Source organism: Corella eumyota, chromosome 3, assembly GCF_963082875.1.
Source record: "Corella eumyota chromosome 3, kaCorEumy4.1, whole genome shotgun sequence".
NCBI lineage: Eukaryota > Metazoa > Chordata > Ascidiacea > Phlebobranchia > Corellidae > Corella > Corella eumyota.
Window position 1 is genome coordinate 3,264,422 of NC_137492.1, and position 21,552 is coordinate 3,285,973.

A 21,552-nucleotide genomic window follows, 5' to 3' on the forward strand; every position below is an offset into this window, starting at 1 on the left:
TATTCACCGTCATTACGCCAAAATGTTTCATTAAATTATGTTTCTATAATTGTTGATGTGAAAACTTTTTTTTTCTACAGTTTTTTTGTTATTTCTGTTAGTTTGTTAATTTTATTTAATTTTTTAAAATGGCAATGTCAGGATTTGATGATCCTGGCGTGTTTTTTAGCGACAATTTTGGTGCTGATGAACAATCAGATGCAGCACAGGGACAAAGAACAACAATCAAGAAAAAATTCCGGGATTTTTTGAGGGAATTCAACATCTCTGCCACTGCGAGCGGAGTTTCTTATATTTACAGAGATCAACTACGAAGACATTACAACCTCGGGCAGTTTCATTTAGAGGTCGATCTCGGACATTTGGCTTCTTATGATGATGAACTTGCTGATTTAATGTACCAACGTCCAGCTGAATATTTAACTTTGTTTGAGCAAGCAGCAAAGGAAATTGCAGATGAGGTGACTCGACCTCGTCCTGAGCTGGAAGATGAGGTCCAAGACATTCAGATCATGCTAAAATCATCAGCTCATACTGTGTCCGTGCGAAGTTTAAAAGCATCAATGATGTCAAAATTGGTTAAGGTTCCAGGTATTGCAATATCCGCCTCAACTGTAAAGGCAAAGGCAACTAAAATTGCTTTACAATGCAGAGGTTGTAGATCTACCATTCCAAATGTTATGGTGCGACCTGGTTTGGAAGGGTATACCATGCCAAGAAAATGTGCCACAGAGGCGCAGGGTCGCGAGCCTTGCCCCTTTGATCCTTATTTTATTCTACCTGATAAATGTACTTGTGTCGATTTCCAGACCATTAAACTCCAGGAAGCACCAGATGCCGTACCCATGGGTGAAATGCCTCGTCACCTTCAAATGTACCTGGATCGATATTTATGTGATCGTATTGTACCAGGCAATCGCATCACAATTATTGGTATTTATGCAATTCGAAAAGCTGCAAAAGGAGTTACTGCCAAAGGAAGAGAAGCTCATGGTAGCAGAGTTGGAGTGGGAATCAGGACTCCTTATATCAGAGTCTTGGGTGTGGAAGTTGACACAGGAGGTCCTGGAAGATCAGTTGGGGGAACTTTTACCTCTGAAGATGAGGAGAAAATAAGAAGACTATCCTCATCACCGAATATTTATGAAACAATTGCTAAATCTATTGCCCCATCAATTTTTGGAAGTCTCGACATAAAGAAGGCGATTAGTTGTTTATTGTTTGGTGGATCACGAAAGCGATTACCAGATGGGTTAACTCGTCGTGGGGACATCAACTTACTTCTTTTAGGAGACCCGGGTACTGCAAAGTCACAGTTACTCAAGTTTGTAGAACAAGTGTCCCCAATTGGTGTTTACACATCAGGAAAGGGTAGCAGTGCTGCGGGGTTAACTGCTGCTGTTATGCGAGACCCAAGCTCTCGTAATTTCGTCATGGAAGGTGGAGCAATGGTTTTAGCTGACGGTGGTGTTGTGTGCATTGACGAGTTTGACAAGATGAGGGAAGACGACAGGGTAGCTATTCACGAAGCTATGGAACAGCAAACAATATCCATTGCAAAGGCAGGCATTACTACAACTCTTAACTCTCGGTGTTCTGTTCTTGCTGCAGCTAATTCTGTATTTGGACGTTGGGATGATAGTAAGGGAGAACAAAATATAGATTTTATGCCAACTATTCTTTCTAGATTTGATATGATATTCATTGTCAAGGACGAACATGATCAAAGAAAGGACATGGTCTTGGCTAAACATGTAATGGGTGTTCACATGAATGCAAATGTTACGTCTAAACCTACAACTGAAGGAGAAATCGACATTTTAACTCTGACGAAATATATTTCTTATTGCAGAGCCAAATGTGGTCCTCGGTTATCCAAGTCAGCTTGTGATAAGTTACAAAATCGTTATGTTTTGATGAGATCAGGAGCAAGATCCCACGAGAATGAATCACAGAAGAAGACCTCGATTCCGATCACAGTACGTCAGTTGGAGGCCATCGTGCGGATTGCGGAATCTTTGGCAAAAATGAAGTTGCAAGCTTTTGCTGGGGACCTGGAAGTAGAAGAAGCTCTTCGTTTGTTCCAGGTTTCCACCCTGGATGCAGCGCTCACTGGAGATCTTTCTGGAGTTGAAGGATTTACATCAACTTCCGATCAGGAAGAACTGAACAGAATTGAGCGCCAGATAAAGCGAAGATTTGTTGTCGGCTCCCAGGTGTCTCAGTTTGCAATTGTCCAGGACTTCACAAAGCAGAAATACGAGGAGAGAAAAATCTACAAAGTTCTTCATCTAATGATGAGAAGAGGAGAAGTACAACATCGAATGCAAAGAAAGATGTTGTACAGAATTAAATAAATTTTCACCTGTATTTTTTTTTCAAATTAAAAACCATAAATTTTCTATCATAATTATAAAATTTTTTTCAATCATATTATTTTGTTGCAAAATACTAATAGCTGAAGTTATAAATTGAAGTTAGACAATCATATTTGTTTTTTTTTTAAAAAAAGGTGCTTTATGACTTACTTTTTTGGCTGCTAAAATCTTTTGTTTGTGCCTTCTGATTTGTAAATATATGTTTTGTATAAGTTCTTTTTTTGTGTTTTTGTAAATATGAATTAAACCCGTGTGGGCCGAATTCTGACACTGCCATGTCTTGTAGTTAAAAACTTTGCTAGTTACCAAACTGTACATATACCTTGTAAATACCTGTACATAGTTTAATCTTTTTGTTACCGGGAAAAATGTAAAATGAGTTTTTGTTACGTGTTTAGTTTTTTGAACTTGATTTTTTTTGTACAAGAGTTTTTTTGTTTTTTGAACGATAATGTCATTATGCTGCTTCTTGCTTCACAATATTGTTTACCCTTACATCAAGGTCCCAACATTGTGTTTGCATTCTATATATTTGTAAATATTTTTTGTTTGTTTAGAAAGTGATAATTAGTAAAAATTAATAAAAATGTCTGATCAGAAAAATCCAATTGTTTTTATGGATGTCTCTATTGGCGGTCAGGTAAATTTAAAACAACTTATTTTGTGTTTAAACTGCTCATAAGGAATAATTTTTATTATATTTTTTAATTTAATTTTTAATTCCTTTTTTGCAGCATATCGGCCGTATAAAAATAGAGTTATTTGCAGATGTAGTCCCAAGAACGGCTGAAAACTTTCGACAATTCTGTACAGGAGAATACAAGTAAATATTATCACATTAACAAAACATTTCAAAGTTTAAAATTATTTTATATTTTGTTTTTTAAATAAATTTACAGAAGGGATGGTATTCCTGTTGGCTATAAGGGTGTTTCTTTTCACAGAGTTATCAAAGACTTTATGATACAAGGCGGAGATTTCGTACAAGTATGCTCTAATCATAAAAAAATAATATTCATTTTTATAGAAAAAAAAATTTTAACTGATTTTTTGTTAGGGTAATGGAACTGGATTGACGAGTATATATGGGGGAAAATTTGAAGACGAAAACTTTAAAATGAAACACACTGGACCTGGGTTATTATCCATGGTAAAACATAACAATAATTTTACACCTGTTGTTTTTTATTGGGCACAAACACAAAACTTACAATTTAAAGTCAAAAAAGTAATTATTTTAGTTAAAAGAATTTATATTAGCTAACAAAAAACATATTAATAAAAGTATAAACACAAGGTAAATATATAGGTAGAATTCAACAAATAAACACTTTAATATAAAATAATAAAAACTTTCTAAATTACTACAGGCCAACAGTGGAGCACACACAAATGGTTGTCAATTTTTTATCACTTGCGCTAAATGTGATTTTTTGGATGATAAGCACGTTGTGTTTGGTAAGTTATAACACAATTGCAATATTACTATATTTTAACAGTCTTTAAGTTAAATTTTTTATGACATTGAAATGCAATAAAAATTTTTTTTTTTTGAGATTATGTTTTTTGTTGCCTTAGGTAAAGTATTGGGTGATAGCTTATTAGTTGTAAGGAAAATTGAAAATATTGCTGTTGGTGCCAATAATAAACCAAAACTTCCTATTGTTGTATCAGAGTGCGGTGAAATGTGACAATTTTTTGTGTTTTTTACCTTTCTTTTTTATGTAATTTTTGCAATAAATGCATTTATATTTAAGAAATCGGCCCAAATTTATGAATTGCTTTGTTTAAATTAGGTAACAACACACTTTAGGTAAATATAAAGGTAGGTATTTAATACCACAGTGTTTTAAACCTTTTTAAGACATCTTATTTAATATTGTTGGCAATATTTTGTGATATTGGCCACACTAATTCACTGCTGAGAACAGTGTGAAAAGGTTGCTTAAACATCTGAAGAAATGTTCCTGGAGATTCAAGTTCGGGTCGGTCCAATAAAAATCCGATCTGATCTTGTGGGATCAACAACTCTGGGACTGACTCGTGTAAAGAATCCATTTTCACCTAAAATTTATTTTTTTCGATAAATATTCAATTAAGTTTATATGTAAAGTGAAAAGCACCTAGTCTTTGTTAGTCTTATCTCTTAAGTTCATGCCACGCTGCTGCCTGAAGCTATTCCTAATTACAATGGTAACAAGAAATTCTATAGGGGCTATTAAAAACAACAAAAAAATTTTATTTTTATAACCATTTTATGTTTTGTACTTACATTTAGTTTGGGTGTTTTCAGAATATACATTCCAAGTTTTAACAAACAAGTGACAGCATCCACCACCAACTCGTTTACTCCCTCTTTACCCTTAAAAACAATCCATGTTTAAGATATAAATTCTAACTCTTAACAAGGTTAATTTTTTACCTCATACTCTTCCCTTCCAGAGGAAATGTTTAACACTCTGTAACTCCATGATTGATATAACCTTTAAAACATTGAGATTGTATTTGAGTTTTATTATGGTTAAGGATAATGATTAAATTTATCTCTCAATATAGCAATTTTTTTCGTTTTTATGTAGACAAATTTTGATTATTTATTATCTTTTATACTGACTAACCTGGTAGGTACATCATGGCTTATTGTCAATATCTTTGGAATACTAATAAGGTTGTTGCCATTAGATTGCAGCTGATCCAAATCCTTTATAACATCATGAATTATTTCAGTTGAGCTCTCAATAAAATGAACTGCATACCCAGGGTATATTAGTAATATCCCTGAGACTCCTTCTGCTTGGTGCTGTTCCTTTACAATTAAAAGAAAAAGATTAGCTTAGGTAATCATTACTCCATCCATGTATAAATTTTAAAGTTGTGTATAAATTTGTGGTTCTGAATGTTATGTGTACCTGCAATTCTTTAAACAATTCTTCATAATACGCCCCCAAATCTTTTTTATCTTGCAACTCTGGAGAAAGCTTACAAATGTACACAAATCTTAAAGAAAAATGATATTTCACTTTAGAAATTTATTTAAATTATTATAATATCAAAGTTTTAAAAACAACTAATAGTTAACCTGTGAAGCAACGCTTTTTTACTTAAAGCTCTTTGTTTTTCCTCTAGCAACATCAAGAACGAAACTCTTGTTTCGTAAACTGTAGAGTCTGGTTCATTTTCTTGGATTGATGTCATTTTCATAAAAAAAAAATTAAGATAGAAAAAATTTTAAAATTTAAGAGGTAAAAGTAGGGGGATTCCGATTGCCATAGCAACTTAACGCATGAATAAAACTTGATCATAGAAATTGTATATTTTTTTGACTATTTATTTATTCTCGATACGAGAAGGTTAATTACTTTTAAAGATTTATTTCTAATAAATAAGTTGGATAATTGTATTAACAGAACATTTTATTTGTCATTTAGTAATTTTTTGCTAATAAATCTTAAATTTTTTCAAAGTTTTCGTTTTCGTTTTTCTCCCTTTTACATAATTCGTCTAGAACGGAAATTATGCTCAATACTCTCCGTTATAAATACAGTTTGTTTTGTTTTTATGTTGTTTGTTTAACTTAGGAATAAACTTATATAGTTTTTATTTATTTGTTGGGTAAAACGCTTGTTGGAATATATATAAACCAAAACGATATTAAAGAAATAGATAAAGTAAACCGTTTACACCAAAAAAAAACGAAATGAGTGAAAATGGAAATCTTATCAAAGAGTTTATTTCAATTACAGGTAAGAAATCTATAGTATTTACCTAACAGCATAATTACTTTGATTTTTAAATAGTTGCCTACCCTACTTCCTTACTTTGCAATTTGTTACATTGTTTTACTGTTGTTGTTTTTCTTAAAATTTTTATCCTCAACATGAGTTAACTTCTCAGTCTGAACATAGACTAACATTTGTCACACCGATCAAATCTTAAGTTATATCGGACCGTTATAAATATCATTGCCTAGTTGTTAAAGATTTTGGTTTAACGAAAGTTTAAACCATTTTTAATGCTTTACTAAATAGTGAAAGTTTAGGATCGAACCCCACACCCCGTGTTGTAAAACCAAGTGACTTAAGCAATATACCACATCACCGGTATTTAGGTATACCCAGTTTTTAAGAACCTTTATTTTAACTTTTTAGGGAGTAACGAGCTTACAGCACGTCATATGTTGGAAGCTTGTTCAAATGATTTAGAATGTGCTGTTACAACCTTTCTTGATGGATCAAAGGCAAATAATTCTTCAAAAAATGGTGATCTACAATTTATGATGATGGTTTTTAACAGGGTTCTATTGAAATTGCTACACCACACATGAGGTCGTGGGTTCAATCCCCACTGAGCTCATGCTGTAGTCCCCTTAAGTAAGGCGCTATAAACGGTACAAACTCCTGCTGAGCCAGCACGCTGAGCCAGCAATCAGCAGCATAATTATTGGGGAAATATAATCTATAGTATCTCAAACTGTCACAGGCAACTTGAGATGGGTCGGAGTAATGTTGCTCTATGTTTAAGTCGCACATTCGACTTTCCCACATCGAGGATAAAGATATATACAAAAAAAAATTATTGACGATATTTTATTATTTTGATTTACAGAACAAAGTTCAAAAGAAGAAGAAATTAGAGCACCCATCCCCCAAACACAAGGTAATTCTTTTTTCACAATATTTTTAAATATTTTCAAGCATTTATTAGCATTGACAAAATTTTACTAAATTTTTAGATTTTATTTTTGCTTGTACAATTTATGATTTTTTTGTGTTTTGTTAAACTAAAATTTTGGGGTTCAGGGGTGTTGGTGGAAGGTTATGCCAATCCAGGACAATGGAACCAAAGAAGAAAACCACGATCAGTGTTCGATGCTTTTAGAAACTTTAAAGCTGAAGAAGGTAAGAATTACTAAAAAAGCAAATAGTTGGAAATTGATAATTGAATTCGTTGGCCAACTTTATTTGACCCTTTTTTCTAATGTAGGAGTTTACAACCTAAACATAAAGCTTTATTATATATCTAGTTTCAGGTTGGTTTGGCATATTGAAGTATTTTTTATCTTACTGCCAGATAATAAACTTATTTCGTGCTTCAAAAACCAAAATTTTTGTTTAACAGGATCTTTTAAAAACAATGGAGACAAAAAATTAAAGCGTCTTGAAGATTTATTTCGTCCACCTTTAAATATTATGCACCGTGGTTCATTTGATTCCGTAAGTTAATATTTAAATTCCCCCAAAAAATTTTAAATTATATAATTCCCATATGGATCTGTCGACAGAAATTAAAAAACAATTTATGCTTTAAATTTTCGTATTGTGATTTAACAGGCTAAAGAGGAAGGCACGAAACTTCACAAATGGTTAATGGTTAATATCCAAAATGTTAGAGAATTTTCCTGCCAAGCTTTAAACAGGGATGTATGGAGCAATTCAAATGTAAAAGATCTGGTTAAGAAACACTTCATCTTCTGGCAAGTAAGTAACAAACTTTGAGTTATATTTGCAACCCCAACCAAGTTTTGAACTATTTTCGGCATTTTTGAATATACTTGCAATTATTATTTTTGTTGCCTTACTTAAGATGCTACAGTAGAAACCAGTGGAAATTAAACCCAGGACCTTATGTATTAAAGTCAAGTGCTCTAACCTACACCATACTGCCAGGGCGAGTACTTTTGTAACCACTTTTTATTTACTGTTCCTTATAGGTATACAGTGATAGTTCAGAAGGAGAAAGATATAAGACTTTTTATAATATAACAAGTTGGCCGTATGTTGCGATACTTGATCCTAGAACCGGTGGCCATTTGTTTACTTTTGAAAACATCAATGTCGAAATTATCCAAAAATTAAGTAAGTTTATTTAAGTTTTGCATAAAATTAAAGTTTTTTTAATTTTTTTAATATTTATTGTTTTTGTTTTATTTTTTAGTTAATGAATTTATTGAAGACCATGAGTCTCTTGACCCTGAAGAACCACCAAAAAAGAAAAGAAGGGTAAAATATATTTAATAGTTTTTAATGGTTTCTTTAATATATGGATAAGGTTACTAAAGGGCGATATTTTAGACTGGAATTTGGGATTCAAGCGAAGACTCCCAATTAGCTGCAGCAATTGCTGCTTCGATGCGAGAAACAAAATCCAACGACTATGATTCATTTTCTGACCAATCAAACGACTCAACATTCAGTGATAATGACGAACAAAAAATTGAACCCAAAATTTCTGAAAGTGTAAACAAAGTTGAAAGTAAAACAGACAATTCAACGAAAGGTGTTGATAAAATTACATCTCCGCCGAAAAAAACTTTTAAAAAAGTGTTTCCAGAAAAAATAAAAACCACAGGTGTGGATCCATTTTTAGCGGCAAGCAAGTCAAAGTATCACAAAGAGCCTGCCAATTCCACAGTCATTAATTCTTCACCAAAAACTTTTGTAACCGGAAAATCTTTAATTTCAAATTTGCCAAAACCAAATAACAATGTTAAAAATTCAGTTTCTGATAAATGTCGACTGATGTTAAGATTTCCCGACGGAAAAAGAGAAAAATTAACAATGAATGCCGATGACACCCTTGAGGTAAAAATAAAAAATAACCAAACATGATTTAAAACTAACAAGATAGTAACCTTCTGGGTTTGATTTTTATTGCCTACATGCCATAGTGCCCTTAAGTAAGATACTATAAACAATAAGACCAAAATTAATTGATTAATGGTTAAGCAATATACTAGGCCATAATAACTAAACATAATTAATAATAGCTACATTATACTTAGACTGTAAAGTTAGCTTTGTTATTTTAAAAATAATGTAAGTGTAAAATGTATGTCTAAATGTGCAATTAAGTTAAACTTTTTTTATTTGATAAAATTTTAACAACTACCAACATTTTGCAAATTTTTTAGAAATTTATTTTAACTTTTTAATAATTTTTAGGATTTGTCATATCTAGTTTCCAAGAAGGATTATGATTTAAAAGTCTTTGAGCTTGTCACCAACTTTCCCCGACGTCATTTGTCCTCGATTTCCACAAATACCACCCTGAAAGAAGCTGGACTTTGCCCACAAGAAACCGTTTTTATCCAGGAAAAATTATGACAGACTTGATATTTTTCTAATAATTTTTTGTGTGTAAGTTTAATACTGCCATGCCTATTATTGAATTTAAGTATTATAAGAAATCACAGTTTTAATAATGATAGGAAAGAAAAATGTAGGAAAAAAAACTAAAATAATTTTTTTTGTATTGGGTTTACTCAGACCACTTTTAAATATCTATAAAATATATTAATTTTGTTGGTTTTTGATATTTTGACAAATTTATATGCAATAATCCTTTTTACATTTGGTTTTGTTAAAAAATTTTAAAACTTAAATTTTTTTAATCAATTGGTTGTTAAATAGTTTATGTTTATTTGATTCCATATAGGTTACTGATCAGTAAACCTAGTTAAAATTTTATCAAGCAAATTTTTTAAATTTAATTTCTGTAAACTAATAAATCTATTCAAATTCATGCATATATATTCTGCTTTATTTATATATCTGGTGTAAGCAACAATAATTAAAGCACAAAAAGTATCCACAATTAAACAAGTTGTGCAGCAAAAAAAAAGATTACAGAGAAAAAAGGATCACTATTTAAATGCTACTTTCTTTAAAAGAATCCAGCATTCGGCTACCGTTGATAATAGAAGTAGTGGCAATAATAATTTTATAGCCTTGCTGGCTGCCTAGGAATCTAAGCGCCGCAATTTCTGAATATGTGACACCTCCGATAAAGTAAACTAAAACCACTCTTGATGCGGGGGTGAGTAATGTTTTTCCAGCTTTTGCCGATTGTGCTTCTTGTCGTTCGAAGTTGTCTCCTGGTAAATGACGGAGCACGTCTTCTAGACCAGTCCAACCTTTTCTTTTTATTGCTTGTTCAACAAGTCTAACATAAAAAAAGAAAAAAATTTTATAAGTTTTGAAACAACATATTATTTTTCAATTTTAGTTCAACATTTTTGGCTATAAATCATTAGGTCCCAAGTTTGATTCCCACTGCTTACACTTTGTGGTACCCTAATGTAAAGTGCTATAAAAGGTGTAAACTTTCGCTGACCGCTTTTTATTAAATTCTGAAATCAGCTAAAGAAAAAAAAATTAATTTACCTGCATGTCAGTGGAACATAAGCTCCTCCCATAACATAAGACATATCAGTTGGATTTTGTAAGTTCATCTCCTCATTAGATTTTGGAATCAAACTTAACTTTTTGCTTACGGTTCGGAACCAATCTTTCTTCTGTAGAGCCGCAAGTGAACTTGTAACATAAGATACCGCAGAGCCTACCGCCCTGTTGTCTGCTAATTTGTTAAGGTTTGATTCAATTGACGCTGAAGCAGAGTCCTTACTACTTTGTGCCTCAGTTAATAATCCAGCCTAAAAAATAAAAAGAATGTTTGATTAAAAAAAAAATTAAATATTTTTTTTAGAGAAATTTTTTCTTAAATTTGTCTTACCTTTTTTAGATTAAAAAATGTGATCATGTGTTGAAAACCATAGCTGTGCAAAAATTGTCGCTTAAGATTTTCGTAATCTTTCGGTAGCAAACCACTAGTAGTGCAAGAGAGTAAGCATAGTAACCGAAGGGTTAGTAAAATGTCATATTGTCGATGAATGCATTCTTCTATATATGCAACACTGTCTCTAAAATTAATTCCTTCCAGTAAACCTAAAACAAAAAAATACAAAATTTAAGGCTTTACAAAATTGTAAAAATAAACGGCTAAGAAAATGTCTTAACAAAAAGTTTTTTTTTTAAGTAAATTTGTTTATATTTTAGTATTCAGTGGTTAGCCCAAAAATTTAGTTCCGAATTTTTTTTTAATGTTCAGTAATTTTTGTTTACTGTGTTCTACTCTCAGCAAATCCTGGAGGTCTCCTCTCTTTAAACCTCCTTTTGTTTTATGTTTCATGATAGCTTCACTTGCGCCAATGTGTAAAGTCAACGACCGATGTTCTTGTTTTAAACCTTTAAGCTCACCAGAAACGAAATTCTGTAAAAAAAAAAATAATCTAAAATTTTTTTGCTTAATCAAAAAAAATATTTTTTTTAATTTTGTAAAAATTATTAATGTTGACCTTAAGGTCTTGGAGTTCCATGTTGTGTCTTTTGTCATAATTTGCCTGAATTTCCTTTGCTCTTTTACTCAGAAATTTAAAAACAGCAGTGAAGTGCCTTTAAAAACAAACAAAATTTTTTTATATTTCATTTTATCAAACCAGGCCTAAAGTTCCAATTCATTTTTTACCGATTTCTGATTTCATGGAAGACTTTGTCCTCAGAATTGAGCATCGTTTTCACGTTTTTTTCTGTACCGGTAATTTCAGGGCCAAACTCAATTACCCCACATTTGATTTCAAACATATCGTCAAGCAGTCCTTCGTACGTAACCTACAACAACAAAAAACATTTAAAGTTTTTTACTTCACCTGGCAACCTTAACAAAGGCCCTATAAATGGTATGAACGGTATGAACTCTTGCTAAGCCAATACTTAATCAGTAGCTTTATTATCGGGCAATCATAATCTATAATATTCCAAATTGCCAAAGGCAAATCGAGAATGGTTGGAGTAACTGATGTTACTCAATGTTAAGGTCATGAAGTCGACCTTCTCACATTGAGAATAAACAAGATAAAAAAATTGTATTTTTTAAACAACCTGAGAGCAAAGAGGAGTTACATAATCCACATCCCGATCAAGAAGAATCAAATGTCCGATCTCGTACGACAATGGCGACTTTTTTTCTCCAAGTTCGGAGGATAAAGTGTTTACAAGTTGGTCAACTATTTTTGCCGAGTGACCTTGTCCATAAACATTTGGAATGGTTCCAAAGTTAGCTTGGATGTTTACAATTGATTTTGCGACAGTGTGGAGCCAGGTAAAATCACCTTCCTATAAAAAGCATTATTAACAATTCAGTTGTTTTTCAGTGGTTAGGCAGTTGGATATTTTTTTTACAGTAACAATTTTTAATCGTTTTTTTTAGAAGTACACCGAAAAAAAGTAAGAATGTACATGAAAATATTAGTGCATCAAATTAATTTCTTTAGCCACAATTTACTTCAAAAAATTTATCCAGTTTTTAAAATTTTTTACCATGAACACTGAGTTTAACAATTGTGGGTTCTCCAGCGATATAATATCAGAGTCAAGTGGAATAAAATCGATGTGGAGGTCCTCGATTAAGACTCCTCCTAAAACTCCTTCTTGCTCCAGTACCATCTCACAAACATGAAGTCTTCGTGGGACCATCAGTAAACGATACTTTCTTAATTTTTCTGTGGATAAAAAAAAAGCTTTTTAGACTTTTACACCCAAAAATAATGTTACTGTCAATCTAAATTTTTTAAATTTAATTGTCCAACTAATGTTAGAACCGCAACCATTGACATGGTGTAGTTGTTAGAACACTTGGGTTTACTATGAGAGGTCCTGGGTTCGATCCCCACTACTTGCAAATCATGGTGCCTTTAAGAAAGATGGCTATAAATGGTATAAATCCCTGCTATACCAAAATCAATCAACAGGTTATAACTATCAAGTAAATAATATAAGAAGAGCAAAAAATAAAGAAAATGTCCATGTGGTTCGTACTTGCTCTTTTGTCTGATTGAATATGAGCTGCAATTTGTTTCATTATCTTAACAGTTGGACGAACGATATACACCCTCTGATCGCAACCCCCTAAAATCTCTTTGTGTTCGAGTTTAAATATTTTGTCCACCCCCTTTTGTTTCAAGAATTGAACTCCTGTAAGTCGATCGAGAGGGGTCATTAAAACGGGGTCAATCACAAGGTCTTTTTTGCCATAAAAGTTGCCCAGTAGAATTGTTAATTGTTCTCTTGCCAAGTCTTTTATCACTGATAATCGTGGTATCGATTCCATGCCTGCCATTTTTAGTTTTGGATCAATAATAATTAAAAAAAGTACAGATCATCGATATGTAATTTATTCTAAAAAAATTATGATTGAATTAAACCTAACGTTGTAAACTTAAAAAAGTTCAATAAAATTAAACAGAGACATAGTTAGCTACTACTCTTAATATAAAAAGATAATTAAAAAAGGACAATCGGTTAATTTCAACAAAAATCATTAAACACAAATAAAAATTGAAATTACTTGTTCAAAAACAAAATACAACCTTAAATAATCCCCCAAAAATAACTAAATAGTTTCTAAAATCGTCAAAAATTTAATTCAAGGTCTAAAAAAAATCCTTAGAAAATTCAGTGCACAACAGCATTTAAAGGAGTAGCTCTTATATTATCAAGATCCAGAGCAGCGTCGACCGCATCATCTACTTCCCCCACAACAGCCACGTTATCCCCCCTGATAATATAAAGTCCCAGCATCACTTGTTCGACCCCCTGCCCCGAAGAAAACACCCTTTCATGGCTTTCATCCAATACGAGGTTCACTGTTTGGTCGAATCCTTTAAGAGTCCCGACGATCATTCTTCCATCAGAAGTTATAACTGAGACAATTCGATTGACAAGAGGCTCAAGCGCTGATGCCATTTTGTTTGTTTATTTATTTTTTACTCCAATAACAGGTAAGCTTCAATTTGTATTACTTTGTCAATATCAATATTTATATTAATAATAAAATTTTTTATCCCCTTAAATGTATGTAAAAAATAAGTTTATTTAAGTTAAACATATTGGTTTAAAACTGTTGTGAATCTGTTTGCATTGACCCCATGGTATTTATGATTTAAATACGTATTTATACAACCAACGAGCTAATTTTAACAATCGTTAACAGTACCATACTAATTTATTAACAAACATATCAAAGAATATAACTTGAAGCCTACGAAAACCCGTAGCATTACGCACATTTTTGTCTCGTCAATTTTTTCTTTTTTTGTCTTATTTTCTCTCAAATTTTAAAACGATGCAACAACTATACGAGAGAGAGATGCTGGAAAAAGGGAGAGTCGTGAATCATCAAAATAACACATGCTTTCGTGTCGATGTGTGAATTTTTTTATAGTTATATTGGTTTTATTTAACAAAGTAAACTTTAATACATAAATAACTAAAATAGAACTATTTACTCTGGACTTGGGGATTTATAGTTCAATAATAACTTAGGTTTAATGATTTAAAATGGGGAGAACTAGTTTGTTACCGGATAATTTGCCGCAGCTTCAGAACTTAATTAAAAGAGATCCAACGTCTTACAAAGCGGAGGTAACTCCTTTTATTTAAGAATAAATAATTGTCAAATTTGACGTTGAATAAATATTAAAAGCTACTCACTTTTTAAATTTGCGATTTTAAAAATGTAAATACCACACTGTCAGACTGTTATTAAGGCAGAGATACAGGGTTTGATTCTCACGGCTGTCATGTCTATTGTATGGCAGTTTCAATAAATGTTAGTTTTTCGTAATATTTTAGTGCAATGTAAAAAATGCCCGGTTGTTAAAGTTAATTATTACTAGGTTTTTGTTATGATTAATCTATTTTGGCAAATTTAATTTAAAAAAATTATTTTCACATGCTATTTTGTTTACCAGTTGATTTTTTTAGTTTGAACAACAATATCGACGATATGAATCTAACTTGCAAGTTTTTCTTTTACAACCAAATGATGATGCGACTGGTTTATCTGAACTTATTATGTTTATTGCACAAGTAAGTAAGCTTATACATTGTTGTAATCAATTGTAAAAAAAATTAAATAATATAGTAACTGGTGTATAAGTTAACATAATTGTGAATATATATGCAGAATATTAAACATTGATTTGATATTACTAATTTATTATTATTAATTTTAATTTTTCTAGGTATCCCAGTGTTATCCTGAATTAGTTAAAGAATTTCCTCAACAATTGCGAGAAATCTTAAAAAAATTTGGGACCACTTTAAATCCAGAAGTTCGAATGGTATGTATATATCAAAAACTTGAAAAAAAAATTTGATTAAAAAAAATAGAAAAAACATTCTAAAATATCTATTTATGTTTTAAAATAAAGCCATTAATTTTGGATCACTTGTACTTTATTGTTCTTGAACAAAGTATTTTACTTTAGGCACTTCACCAATTTTCTTTTGTACTTACTGGTCCTAAATTTAGAGGATCGAATTGTGCATTTAATTTTTTTAAAGAGCTTTTAAAATCAATATTTCCTTTAATTTTTAGATGTTGTGTAGAGCCTTGATGCTTTTACGAACTAAAAATCTTCTCACAGCCTCATCTTTGTTTGAATTATTTTTTGATTTATTTCGATGTTCTGATAAATTGTTAAGAAAGGTATAATTATTTGATTACTAAATTTTTCTATAAAATCCACTTTTTAAATATGTAATTTAATAATTTTAATTGCTAAAAACTTTTTAGACACTTTATAACTACATTGTTCAAGATATTAAAAAGTTGAACACTGGACATAAAGATAACAGACTGAACAAGGTATGTAAACTTTAATTTTTATGTTTTAACAAAGATAGCTTTTTGGTATAGTAAACTTTTTGGTTATTTTGACAAATGGTACATCATGTCAAGGCCAAAGAAACGACCTTTTTCTGTTTAAGAACAAAGATATAAAATATAAAAAGTTTTATGTTTTTGATTTTGTGTATTTTATTTCAGATTTTGCAAAATTTCATGTACACAATGTTATCAGATAATAACTCAACCGCTGTCAAAATGTCTCTTATGGTTATGACCGAGCTTTATCACAGAAAAATTTGGAATGATGCAAAAACTGTTAATGTTATTAGTACAGCTTGCTTCTCAAAAGTCACAAAGGTAAAAAGCATGTAAAAATAAAAAGTAAAACAACTAACTGATTAATTTGTAAAAAAACAAGTAAAAACTGTTGAATGTCTTATAAATTGACATTTTGTAATTTTCTTTGATTTGACAATGTAGAAATAATAGGCTATTTAATATTCAGGTGATGTCAACTTCGTTGCGCTTTTTCCTTGGTCAGGATGAAAGACCGGATGACTCAGATTCGGATTCAGGAGAAGAAGGACCATCAGCTCGCGATATTATTATAAGGTACTGATCTTATTACTAGATAATTAAATTGTCTTTTTTGGATTGGCCACATTATCATTTAAAGCACTTTACTTACAGGCTTGCTTGTGGCAAAGTTATGTTTTCTAACTGCCATGTCTTTTCTAGATTTGCTGTAAAGAAAAAATCTACAAAAGCGAAACAGAAACGAGACAAGGCATTAAAAAGTTTAAAAAAACACAAGAAAAGTTTAAAGAAAGCTAACACTGATTTTTCTGCTATCCACTTATTACATGACCCAGAAGGTAAACTATATTTTAAGTTTGATTGGAGATCAGATCAAAATTTTTAACATTCACAAAATTAGTTTATGAAAAAAACTTTCACTAACAGTTTAAACATATTTTTTTATCCAAGTCTAAAAAAAGAATTGAATGGTTTTATATTTTTGTTACTTTTATTCTAGGGTTTTCCGAAAGACTTTTTAAGCAGCTGCAAAAATCGAACGAGAGTTTTGAGCTGAAACTTTTAATGATTTTGGTTTTGTCTCGAATTGTTGGCGTTCATAGTCTATTCTTGTTTAATTTTTATCCATTTTTACAAAGGTTTTTACAACCCCACCAGAGAGGTTAATATATATATTATAAAATTTTTGTTTAAAAATATGTTTCTATGACTGAAAAACAAATGACTTTTCCATTGCTATAGTGCCTTAAGGCACTTTAAATGCATTTACCTGCTACTAAGTCAAAAACCAATCAACAGAGTATCTTAAACTGCCAAAGTCAACTGTGGACTTGCTTGGAGTATATAACATCTATGTTTAAATATATGGTTTATTTTTTAGATGTTACAAAGATTTTGGTTGCTGTGGCGCAAGCAAGTCATGAGCTAGTCCCACCAGAAATTATCCAATCTGTGATTATGACTATTGCTAACAATTTTGTAACTGAGAGGAATTCAAGTGAAGTGATGGCAGTAGGGTAATTATACATTTCATATACCTCTAACATACTTTTCAGTTATTTAATTGTAGTATAGAGCCTTTCTGAAAAAAATTACAAAATAGAAGCATGAATTATTTTATAATTTGTTGCACAAACATTATTGCTCTTAGTAATCTAACCTTTAAAAATATGTTATTTTTTTTTTTTTAGCTTGAATGCAGTCAGGGAAATTTGTGCAAGATGTCCCTTAGCGATGACTGAAGACCTCTTAAGAGACTTAACTTTATACAAAACTAAACACGATAAAACTGTTACTTCAGCTGCTAGGTCTCTTATACAACTATACAGGAAAACCAACCCAACTATGTTACATAAAAGGGACAGGGTAAAATAATGTTTAACAGCAAATTTTTTTTATTTTTAAATAAAAAAAATAGGTTTATATTTACCAAATTACATACTAGTAGCTATAACTACTATACTTTTTTAATATTTTTAAAGTTATGTTCAATGATTTTATTTACTGATTTTATATTATTGGTATATATTTATTTTTTATTTGTAGGGAAAACCAACAGAGGCAAGTGTTGACATACAAGCCACAAACTATGGGGAAATTGTTACAACTGATTATTTGCCGGGCTCTGAAAACTTGACTACAGAAGTGTCGGAAAATGAGGAAGGTAGTTACACTTTATTTTTATGAAAATAAAAGTCAATTAAAATTTTTATTGATTAATTTGTATTTTTAAGATGATAAAGTCTCGGATGTAGAGAGTGAGGATGGAAGTTGGCAAAATGTTTCAGATGAAGAAGAGGTAAATGTAAACTTTTCTGTTTAAATAAAACTAAATTGTTTTAAATATTTTTTTTGTGTAAGTTAGATTAATTTTTATTTTCTGTACATGTTTATAACATTCTGTTCTTTCAAACAAGATTTTTAAGTAATTTTTTTTGTTAAAATGGTTTAGCACACCCACCACATCAATAATATTTGTACATGCTTAAGGCATGTGAGCCTAAGTTAGGGTAACAAAAGTCAGTCTTTCTACCTCCATATTGAGAATATTTGGATAGAAAAATAACTCGTGTCTTTTTTTTAAAAGGTTAAGCCTGATGAAAATGAAAAAGAGCAACTAAACCCAGAAGAGAAAAAGGCAAAGGCCAAAGCAGTCAGCCAAGCTCGCATATTCACACAAGAGGAGTTTGGAAGCATGAAAGCTGTTCAAGCTGCAAAAGAAGTGTTGCCTTCGTTAAGCAAGAAAGCGAAAAAGAGAAAGAGTTTAACTTTAGCTGAACCCAGTGAAACGTTTGTCTTTTTTTTGATGATCCTGAAACAATTTGTATAATACTTACACTTGCAAATTATCTTTAATTACCTTAAAACTTTTTCTTATTTAAATATAAATAATTAAAAAAATTGACTTGGCAGCATCAGGTCTTTTTAACTTAAAGTTGGCTTAAAGCTGCATTCACTTACTTAATTTTTTATTTTTTGTTTTATTTATGTATAATTTGTAAAAATTCAAAACAAAATTTATCTAATATGTTTTGCCATTTAGATCTGGTGAATTGGTTGCACTTGGTGACATCGAAATGGTTTACAAAAAGCGAGCTCATGATCGTGAAAGTAGAATGGCAACTGTGCTAGCTGGTAGAGAAGACAGGGAGAAGTTTGGGCGCAAAAAAACTAAACTGGATCCATTTGCAAGTACCACTAACAAGGTTCGTTTTATTTTTTTATTAGTTCACTATCAATATAAGTAAAGGTTATGTAAAGAAAGGTCATAGGTTCTCAAAATGAGACTAGGTTTGTTTCCCAAATGTTACTTTATGTTCCCAGTAGGTTGTTTTTCATGTTTATGTTGCTTGTATTGACTTATTATATCTTTATTATTTAGCAAAAATTAAAGAGTAAGCCATTTATGATGGTTCGTCATAAGATGAAGAAGAAAAGTTCTGGAAGATCGTTCAGAGAAAAACAAATTGCTCTTAGAAGTGCTCTTGTTAAACGTGCAAAGCATTACAAATAAACTAGCGTAAAACATTGCCAATCTAATGTTTACTTTTCTTGAATTGTCTTATAGAGGACTAATGCGATTTCTTTAAGACCAAACATGTGGTTTTGTTTTCTTGCAAATAAATTTAACAATGGTACCAGGATTTTGTAACCAAATTTTTTGAGGATTAGTTTAAGGAATCTATTTTGATTTAAGGGTGGTACTTAAAATTGCTAAAATTTTTAGAGGTTTGTAAATGCTTGCCTGTATTTTTAACTTTTAGTCCTAATGTAGGAAGAAACACAATAAAGGAGAGAAGGTAGAATATAGTTTTTAATTATATTGATCTTATAGCCTAATTTTTAACTTGCAGTTTGGTTTTTGACTAAGTACCAGGTAGTGCCAATTGTTTTAAATCATTTTTATTAGCAATTTAACATGTAAGCAGTGGGGATCGAACATAGTACGTCGTGTTGTAAAGCCAAGTATTCTAACTACTACGCAAGTTAAAACAATTATTTTTTTAGAAAACGTAAATTAATGTTTTTCGCTGTCAATCACTTTTTGGCGTCAAAATAAAGATAAAAATTTTGCATTTTGTGCAATTTTATTTTTCACAAAAGTAATTACTTTTCGGTAAATACCAAAATGATTTTCTTCGTGCCCCAGTGACGTCAGAAAAATGTGTATACTTATCGCCTGACTGCGCCAATATTGTAATATTGGGGTTTAGTTAGAGGAGGGGTTATAACTATTTTTTGGCGGTTGTCGGTTGTCGGGTTGTCGGGTCTAGGTTGTCAGGTCTAAGTTGTCGGGTTGTCGGGTTGTCAGGTCTAGGTTGTCGGGTTGTCGGGTCTAGGTTGTCGGGTTGTCAGGTCTAGGTTGTCAGGTCTAAGTTGTCGGGTTGTCAGGTCTAGGTTGTCGGGTCGTCAGGTCTAGGTTGTGGGGTCGTCAGGTCTAGGTTGTCGGGTCGTCAGGTCTAGGTTGTCAGGTTTTAAGTTGTCGGGTTGTCATACCCAGGTTGTCAGGTCTAGGTTGCTGAGTTGTTAGACCAAGGTAGTCAAGTTTAGGTAATATGTTATATGGTGCATGCATGAATTATATAAATATTTGGTCAGGTTGTTAGCTATCTAGGTTGTTTGATTTTGGTCAATAGGTTGTTGAGTGGTTTAACACTCTACTATCAGATTTTATGCAAAAATGCATCTATCAATTATTAATGCTATTGAAAAAAGGTCACATAACAAAAAAACTTGTATAATTTTTGGGTTATTTGTAGGCAAAATTGTTTACTATTATAGAATATAAAATGTTTGCTTTATAACCAAATATCAAACAAAAAGATGTTAAACATTACAACAACCCAACACCAGACAACCCAAAAGCCGACAACTTAACCCATGGACAACTCAATAGATCGAATGAAATCAAACGGATATAAAATTAAACAAAAATTTTGCATGAATTAAACCCTAACCCCAACCCTCACCCATTCAGATAACCCATTAACACACAAGTTATGTGTCTACATGGTCAGTTATCCTTGGGTTGAAATGTCTACGGGTTGAGGTGTTCGTTGAGTTGTCTGGTGTTAAGTTGCCAATGGGGTAAATTGACTGACCACTTATATTTGTATTGATTGTTGTATATTGTCGTCAAATAAACTCATAAATGGCTCTTTAATTTTTTTTAAATATATATTTATACACATTAACCATATATCTACCCTTAAAGGATTATATAAAATAAAAACAAAGAAAAATAAAATTCCACCCAAAAAATATGAATTATAAAAATATGTATTTATTTTTAACTCAATATACATCCCGACAACCGAGACCTGACAACCCGACAAGGACAACTTAGACCTAACAACCCGACAACCTAGACCTGACAACCCGACAACCTAGATGTGACAACCGGCAGCGTGGTGTAGTGGTCAGGACACTCTTCTACCATACACAAGGTGCAGGGTTTAATTCCCAGTGATCTTATGCTGTAGCCCTTGAGTAAGGCGGTGTGAACTCCTGCTTAAAATTGTGAACTCCTGCTGAGCCGGCACTTATGCAGCAGTGAATTACTGGGCAATTATAATCTATAATATCCCAAACTAGCATAGGCAACTCGAGACTGGGTTGGGGTAACTGATGTTACTCTATGTTTAAGACGCGCATTCGACTTTCCCACGGC

The 21,552-nt window shown here is 31.6% G+C and overlaps 7 protein-coding genes across 7 annotated transcripts; 4 read left to right on the forward strand and 3 right to left on the reverse strand.

The window, feature by feature from the left end:
- Positions 1-85: 85 nt before the first annotated feature.
- Positions 86-2,496, forward strand: LOC145746155 (DNA replication licensing factor mcm5-like). Its single transcript, XM_082564352.1, has one exon. It carries the CDS (start codon positions 129-131, stop codon positions 2,355-2,357), a length of 2,229 nt encoding a protein of 742 aa, XP_082420478.1. The 5' UTR covers positions 86-128; the 3' UTR covers positions 2,358-2,496.
- A 396-nt stretch (positions 2,497-2,892) lies between these two features.
- LOC145746157 (peptidyl-prolyl cis-trans isomerase H-like) lies at positions 2,893-4,132 on the forward strand. Its single transcript, XM_082564354.1, has 6 exons — positions 2,893-3,018; positions 3,113-3,201; positions 3,278-3,365; positions 3,436-3,528; positions 3,749-3,836; positions 3,957-4,132. Exons 1-6 carry the CDS (start codon positions 2,965-2,967, stop codon positions 4,067-4,069), a joined length of 525 nt encoding a protein of 174 aa, XP_082420480.1. The 5' UTR covers positions 2,893-2,964; the 3' UTR covers positions 4,070-4,132.
- Positions 3,562-5,599, reverse strand: LOC145746156 (testis-expressed protein 47-like). The gene is made up of 6 exons (XM_082564353.1): positions 5,458-5,599; positions 5,288-5,375; positions 4,997-5,184; positions 4,801-4,861; positions 4,651-4,740; positions 3,562-4,442 (listed from the first exon to the last, which is right to left on the reverse strand). The coding sequence occupies exons 1-6, from the start codon at positions 5,577-5,579 to the stop codon at positions 4,248-4,250; spliced, it is 744 nt and encodes a 247-aa protein (XP_082420479.1). The 5' UTR covers positions 5,580-5,599; the 3' UTR covers positions 3,562-4,247.
- A 361-nt stretch (positions 5,600-5,960) lies between these two features.
- On the forward strand, positions 5,961-9,903 carry LOC145745491 (UBX domain-containing protein 7-like). Its single transcript, XM_082563581.1, has 10 exons — positions 5,961-6,121; positions 6,527-6,637; positions 6,984-7,034; positions 7,178-7,276; positions 7,497-7,591; positions 7,709-7,855; positions 8,089-8,233; positions 8,313-8,377; positions 8,450-8,959; positions 9,320-9,903. Exons 1-10 carry the CDS (start codon positions 6,076-6,078, stop codon positions 9,479-9,481), a joined length of 1,431 nt encoding a protein of 476 aa, XP_082419707.1. The 5' UTR covers positions 5,961-6,075; the 3' UTR covers positions 9,482-9,903.
- Positions 9,904-9,934: 31 nt separating this feature from the next.
- On the reverse strand, positions 9,935-13,337 carry LOC145744667 (vacuolar protein sorting-associated protein 33B-like). The gene is made up of 9 exons (XM_082562578.1): positions 13,031-13,337; positions 12,533-12,714; positions 12,095-12,328; positions 11,682-11,824; positions 11,512-11,608; positions 11,279-11,426; positions 10,890-11,101; positions 10,541-10,809; positions 9,935-10,319 (listed from the first exon to the last, which is right to left on the reverse strand). The coding sequence occupies exons 1-9, from the start codon at positions 13,329-13,331 to the stop codon at positions 10,025-10,027; spliced, it is 1,881 nt and encodes a 626-aa protein (XP_082418704.1). The 5' UTR covers positions 13,332-13,337; the 3' UTR covers positions 9,935-10,024.
- A 309-nt stretch (positions 13,338-13,646) lies between these two features.
- LOC145744668 (U6 snRNA-associated Sm-like protein LSm8) lies at positions 13,647-14,053 on the reverse strand. The gene has a single exon (XM_082562579.1). The coding sequence runs from the start codon at positions 13,955-13,957 to the stop codon at positions 13,667-13,669; it is 291 nt and encodes a 96-aa protein (XP_082418705.1). The 5' UTR covers positions 13,958-14,053; the 3' UTR covers positions 13,647-13,666.
- Positions 14,054-14,420: 367 nt separating this feature from the next.
- LOC145745853 (protein SDA1 homolog) lies at positions 14,421-19,513 on the forward strand. Its single transcript, XM_082564027.1, has 16 exons — positions 14,421-14,635; positions 14,978-15,082; positions 15,238-15,336; positions 15,594-15,704; positions 15,792-15,863; positions 16,044-16,202; positions 16,351-16,457; positions 16,584-16,720; positions 16,882-17,043; positions 17,263-17,398; positions 17,573-17,747; positions 17,928-18,045; positions 18,116-18,180; positions 18,469-18,671; positions 18,925-19,087; positions 19,264-19,513. The coding sequence occupies exons 1-16, from the start codon at positions 14,552-14,554 to the stop codon at positions 19,393-19,395; spliced, it is 2,028 nt and encodes a 675-aa protein (XP_082420153.1). The 5' UTR covers positions 14,421-14,551; the 3' UTR covers positions 19,396-19,513.
- The last annotated feature ends 2,039 nt before the right edge of the window (positions 19,514-21,552 follow it).